Source organism: Oncorhynchus kisutch, unplaced genomic scaffold (genome assembly GCF_002021735.2).
Source record: "Oncorhynchus kisutch isolate 150728-3 unplaced genomic scaffold, Okis_V2 scaffold2470, whole genome shotgun sequence".
In the NCBI taxonomy this organism is placed as follows: Eukaryota; Metazoa; Chordata; class Actinopteri; order Salmoniformes; family Salmonidae; genus Oncorhynchus; species Oncorhynchus kisutch.
The window spans coordinates 23,049-29,666 of record NW_022264415.1 but is presented as its reverse complement, the minus strand read 5'-3'; the positions used below and the strand labels follow the sequence as shown (position 1 = coordinate 29,666).

Sequence of the window (6,618 nt, the reverse complement as noted above, 5' to 3'; positions counted from 1 at the left end):
GGATGCGCGCTGTGTTAAGAAGCAGTGCGGCTTGGTTGGGTTGTGTATCGAAGGACGCATGACTTTCAACCTTCGTCTCTCCGGAGTCCGTACGGAAGTTGTAGCGATGAGACAAGATAGTAGCTACTAAACAATTGGATACCACGAAATTGGGGAGAAAAAACGGGTAAAAATGTATAAAAAAATAGAATAATTACAACACCCTGACTAAAGGGAGAGACATGCTACAGACCTATTACAACAACCAAATTAAAGAGATAGATCAGCTGGAGAAGGAGTAGAAGATATAGCAGAGGAGATAGGAAGAGAGGAGATAGGAGGAGAGGAATCTAGAAAAGACAAATTGAGATAGAGCCTTAGTTTCAGAGAGAGACATCGAGGAAAAATAATAATTTTAGGAGAATGAGGAAAGGAGGAAAAAAAATACAAATAATAGTTGTGTTTAGATTTAGAGGAGAGTGTGTAGTCATACTGTACTCTGGAAAATGCTTCTTCATTATATTTATTAGCAACATCGCCATCAGCTTATGCTTAGTTAAAAAGAAATGTTTTCATAAAACAGTGTGACCTGCAGTTGGACACACACAGAGAAGGCGGAACAGTACTGAGAGCACACACACACACACACACACACACACACACACACAGAAGGCGGAACAGTACTGAGAGCACACACACACACACACACTAAAATTCGGAGAAAGATGCTGACATAGATTTACCCCACACACTTCTGAATAACTCTTCACACTAACGTCACACACTTCTGAATAACTCCTTACACTTCTGAATAACTCCTTACACTGATGTCACACACTTCTGAATAACTCCTTACACTCCTTACCCTCTGGAGAGCCTTACGGTTATGGCGGAGCAGTTGCCTACCAGGTGGTGATACAGCCCGACAGGATGCTCTCGATTGTGCATCTGTAGAAGCCAAATTTCTTCAGCCTCCTGAGCTTGAAGAGGTGCTGCTGCGCCTTCTTCACGACGCTGTCTGTGTGGGTGGACCAATTCAGTTTGTCCGTGATGTGTACGCAGAGGAACTTAAAACTTACTACCCTCTCCACTACTGTCCCATCGATGTGGATAGGGGGTGCTCCCTCTGCTGTTTCCTGAAGTCCACAATCATCTCCTTTGTTTTGTTGACGTTGAGCGTGAGGTTATTTTCCTGACACCACACTCCGAGGGCCCTCACCTCCTCCCTGTAGGCCGTCTCGTCGTTGTTGGTAATCAAGCCTACCACTGTAGTGCCATCCGCAAACTTGATGATTGAGTTGGAGGCGTGCATGGCCATGCAGTCGTGGGTGAACAGGGAGTACAGGAGAGGGCTCAGAACACACGTGATGACAAATAGGAGAGATTTCTGAAAATGTTTCATTGTAAAAAGTTTAATTTGTTTAATTCTTCTATTTGAAAATGTATTTAGACGTCTTGTTTTTGACCCAAATCCATAAACATAGTAAACAGCATCATATTAGTTAATTTATTCATATCTAGACCTACTGTCGACCAATAATAACTTGTGTTTGGGTTGACAAATCACGTATATTATTAGGCCAAAAAACATGAATGAGAGGAAGAAATAAAGCACAGAACAGAATGAACAAGGAATGGAAGAGGGAGAGTCTACACACAACTGTCGGGTCCACAAGCTGAATCCCAAATGGCATCCTATTCCCTATGTAGTGAGAAAAAGAGAATATGGTGCCATTTGTTTCACATCGCAATAGTCTCCTTCTTATTGGTGGATAGAGACTTGACACATTATACACCTACAGCCTTCTTATTGGTGGATAGAGACTTGACACATCCTGTCACCAGCTGTGGGCCCCAGACAGAGAACAGAGAAGTTACAAGGAATTACTAGACACATTAGACCAACTACTGAGGCAGTTAGAAAGGTAATCATACAGTAAGTTAATACAGTAAGTAAAAGTAGAACTTAGAATCATACATATTACATAAGAGGTCAGACAGACTGACTTTAGTTGATTCATCATTGATTGGGTAATCATTGATATTCGGTACGTTAGTTAAGATGGCAAACTACGTCAACAAACAGGTGATTGAATTGAATGAAGTTACTGAAGAAAACCGAACAGATTATCGAGGGAGCGTGAAGACTGAGACCATCTCTCAGGTAAGAACTAAGTATCTTAGTGTCTCACACAGTAGCTGAGGCACGCAGGCAGGTCTGCACGTACAAACTGAACGCATTCACACACTAATACCACACACTAGAAAAACACTTGTACATTTGTATTGTTCTGTCTTCTGGGTGGCTCAGTTAGAATGGAGCAGGGTGTTCAAAACCTGCTGGGGTCACGTACACCAAAATGTATCAATTCAATGTATTTTTTACTTCAGTTTTTAGAACTATTTGGAACTATTTAAATAAGATTGATGATATTATTTCTCCAGCCTGAAAAGCTGGAGAAATGTAATCACTCTCAAATTCATAGAGAGAGCTACAGTATGTCTGCAAGGAGTGACCATTCATGATAAAAAATGATAGTTTGAACCATTTGAGGCTACACAGTGTTAGTTTACATTTACATAGTTTATAATTCCATGGTAAAACAAGTATAGTATTTGGGTTCTGATGGGGTTAGACAGTTCAACTAAGATCATGAGGTATTTCTGTGTTACATTTTTCAAGAATCAATTTGGTAATATCATTCATTTAAATTAATGTTTAAAAAATGGATATAAAAATCACAGATTGACCCTTTAAATCATGCTACGTCTATATTGTGTAACTTTAGTCATTTTCTTCATACAGTAGCTTCCTGTTTGTCTGATGTGAGACACTCTTGAGCAAACCTGCTGCTGAAAAACCAATGACACGTTGGAAATGTTTGGTTCTCAGAATTAGTAAGGGATCTGTGGGATGATGTGTGTTCTGTTAAATCTGAATCATTAATGACGATGGTGTTTGTGTGTGGTGTGTGTGTGCGTGTGTGTCTGTTGCCGTGTGTGTGTTCCTCTGCAGATGGAAGACTAAGACTCTACAGGCTGGCTGCTGTGTGTTTTGGAGTGCTGTGTGTTCTACAAGTCACTCTCAACATCTTCCTGAGACTGGATTTCTGTGAGTCAGGCTATCCTCTTTATAATGCACTACATTTGAACAGGGCCGATAGGACAGATATGAATGTCATTGTCACACCATCTTTCTGTTCTCACAAAACAAGGATCACAATTCAGACGTACAGACATTAGCCCATAGCTTATGGGACCCGTAGTTTGACAGTATTGTTGACACAAACTAAAAGAATGACAACACCACAACCATTATGTCCCAAATGGCGTCCTATGTTCTTTGACCAGGGCACATAGGGCACTAAGGAAGGAATAGGTTGTCATTTGGGACCCAATTCCCTGTCTTTCAGTCCACTCCAACAGAGAGAGAGAGCAGTTAAACGGCTGTTACAACACCACTGGCTTGGCGCAGGTTGGAGACCAGCCAGATACCAGTACTATCATGGATCTGTGTACAGAGAGAGACCAGTGCCGGATGAACAGAAACCAGCTAGAGAGGGAGAGAGACAAAGAGAAAATGGACAAAAAACAGTTACTGGAGCGTTACACTGCCCTGACTACAGAACGGGACAGGTTGAGAAAAAGGGTCAGTCTTCTGACCAATGAGAAGGTGGTGCTCTCTATCTGTGGTAAGTTGTCAAGTCAGTCACTAGGGCTGCGTCCCATTCTCTACCCTTCCTTCTCCTGAAGTGTATACTTGTTCAGTCATGAATTTAAATGCATTGGTGCAAGCATATTCATTTAAATCGATGTGGAAGTGTACACTTCAGGAGAAGGGTTTAGCATTGGAATTTAACCCCTGTGTGCACCCTCGTTATGGATTTACAAATAGTTAATGACAATGTTAGAATGTGTTGTTTAAGACTTGTTACATACAGTATACTGTACAGTATTTCTCTGACAGAGCTAAACATTTATCAGAAAATCTGGAAAACCTGACTTGAAGGAAATCTGTCCCAATAATCTCTCCTTTCTCCAGATGTGTGCACTTGTTCACTTCCCTTCATGGATTTAAAATAAATGACTGGTGTAAGGTTCTTATTTTCAGGCTAAATAACCCACGGATACTAGAGAAGCTTCAACCAAGTTTAATTCTTCCCAAAGGTTCTGTACAGCTGTATTCAGACAAACCAACATTTGTTCCATCCAGATATTTATATCTCACTTAAGACACTCCCTCTCTCCAATCCTTACATTTTATGGTCCAACAGGAAGAGAGTAAAGAGGGTAACAGGATACCAAACCTTTATTACTCCATTATGAGAATCTGTCCTCACCTCCTGACCTCAACCCCTCCTTCATCTAATCCACAGATGTCCATCTGTCTCCCCCGTATCAACATGTTGCTCTCCTCTTCTCCATCCAACACATTCCACAGCTATCTGTCTTTCTACAGAGACCCAGTCTCTTTTATTATACTATGTGTCTGATCTATCATGTCTTTAAGATCTCGATGTTCAAAATGTTGAATCCAACACTGGTATATGGGAATTCTCTCTAGCACCCATGTCTACAACACTGCTTTTAGATTTGTATGATGTAGGGAACGAGGCGCACACTTCAAGAGAAAGAAGAGATTTTTGGAACGCAACCCAGATCTGAATATTTGAAAAACAATATTGCGGACACTGCCTGTGTTGTCTCTAGGTACTGGAAGAGTGGTGGAAGGGAGTGGCATGGCAGTCCAAACGATGAGGACTGTGTTAAAGTGTCCTAAACGATGGAGGATGTTGGGATCCAACTGTTACTTCCTGTCTACTGAGAGGAAAACCTGGGAGGAGAGCAAACTGGATTGTCTGGCGAGAGGAGCAGACCTGGTGATCATAAACAGCAGACAGGAACAGGTGAGAGAGGGGAGGGGGGAGAGATTGATGTGGATCTCTTTTAGTCTTCATTTGGACTAATCTTCCAAGAGTCCTTAAACATGAATTACCATTTATATTACGATCACATTTTCACATATAACACGTTGTTACAAACAGACATAATACACTAACATATTGACCAGATAAATACTGTACAGTCTAAAAAGATAGATTGATTCCTCATCTACCATAGTCCTGCACAACTTCCCTATGTATTATATTTAAATGGTTTAAAGTATTGGTTAAATGTATATTTGTAAGGTTCTGGTTTGCTCAGTTAGAGACAGAAGAGAAGAGAAGAGAAAAGAGAGAGAGAGAGAGAGAGAGAGAGAGAAGAGATTGTGAGAGATTGTGAGAGATTGTGAGAGAGAGGAGATTGTGAGAGATTGTGAGAGAGAGATTGTGAGAGATTGTGAGAGAGATTATGAGAGAGAGATTGTTGAGATTGTGAGAGAGAGAGAGATTGTGAGAGATTGTGAGAGAGAGAGAGAGAGAGATATGTGAGAGGAGATTGTGAGAGATTGTGAGAGAGAGAGAGAGAGAGAGAGAGATGGTGGGAGATTGTGAGAGAGAGAGAGTATGAATTGTGGGAGATGGTGAGAGAGAGAGAGATTGTGGAGAGATTGTGACGAGAGAGAGGATGTGGAGAGATTGTGAGAGAGAGAGAGATTGTGAGAGAGAGAGATTGTGAGAGAGAGAGAGATTGTGAGAGAGAGATTTGTGAGAGAGAGAGAGATTTGTGAAGAGATTGTGAGAGAGAGATTGTGAGATTGTGAGAGAGAGATTGTGAGATTGTGAGAGAGAGATTGTGAGATTGTGAGAGAGAGATTGTGAGATTGTGAGAGAAGATTGTGCGATTGTGAGAGAGAGATTGTGAGATATGTGAGGAGGGAGAGAGAGGAGGGGGGGGGGTTGTGAGAGAGAGGATTGATTTAGAGATTGTGAGAGAGAGTGTGTGTGTGTCATTGATGTTAGAATAACTTTATTCAATCCTAACAGAAGTTGTTGTACCAGCTGCATGGTGATGCAGATCTCCTGGGTCTGGGATTGGTCTGACTGACACGTTAAGAGGGGGACCTGGAAATGGGTGGACGGCACACCACCTGACCACATCGTAAGAGAAATTACTACTTTTATAATACGGCTCTAACATCTGGATAGCATTTAGGATGATGTTTCTACCACAGTATCTGACAGTGTCTGACAATTTCACTTATGTGTCCTGTTCTCAGTGGTGATTTTAGCATGTAAAATCTTGGTGGGGAAAACTCAAAAATTATTTTGGGATGAATGCCAGCAATGCTGGCATGGGACATTATTACAGTATTCTCCCTGTACACCAAGTCAGAACCGGGGGCATATAATCAAATAAGCATTCAAGCAGACAATGAAAACTCTTACAATATTCAATGATGACATTTCTCTAAAACAAGCTATAGGCTACATGTGCATCACCAAGTCAGAACAGTAGGCTAAATTATGAGGGGGAAAGGGACCAAAGTATTAGGATGTGACACATGGACTACTAACAGCTTACTACAGAACACCCACGTAGTATTACTTTCTTAGCTTCATTCTACACATCTCCCTGGCATATTACATCATTTATGCAGCAACCATATAAGACATTTTTCACACCCTCTCACCGAATAGCAGGCAGCGGTCACAAAATAGGGATTGCCTTTGCAACGCTTGCAGTTAGCCATTGTTT

At 41.3% G+C, this 6,618-nt stretch overlaps 1 protein-coding gene across 1 annotated transcript; it reads left to right on the top strand.

Moving 5' to 3' along the window:
* Window positions 1–2,968: 2,968 nt before the first annotated feature.
* Window positions 2,969–5,963, top strand: LOC116370161 (C-type lectin domain family 4 member M-like). The gene is made up of 4 exons (XM_031819711.1): window positions 2,969–3,091; window positions 3,393–3,671; window positions 4,690–4,886; window positions 5,907–5,963. The coding sequence occupies exons 2-4, from the start codon at window positions 3,485–3,487 to the stop codon at window positions 5,961–5,963; spliced, it is 441 nt and encodes a 146-aa protein (XP_031675571.1). The 5' UTR covers window positions 2,969–3,091; window positions 3,393–3,484.
* Window positions 5,964–6,618: the final 655 nt, after the last annotated feature.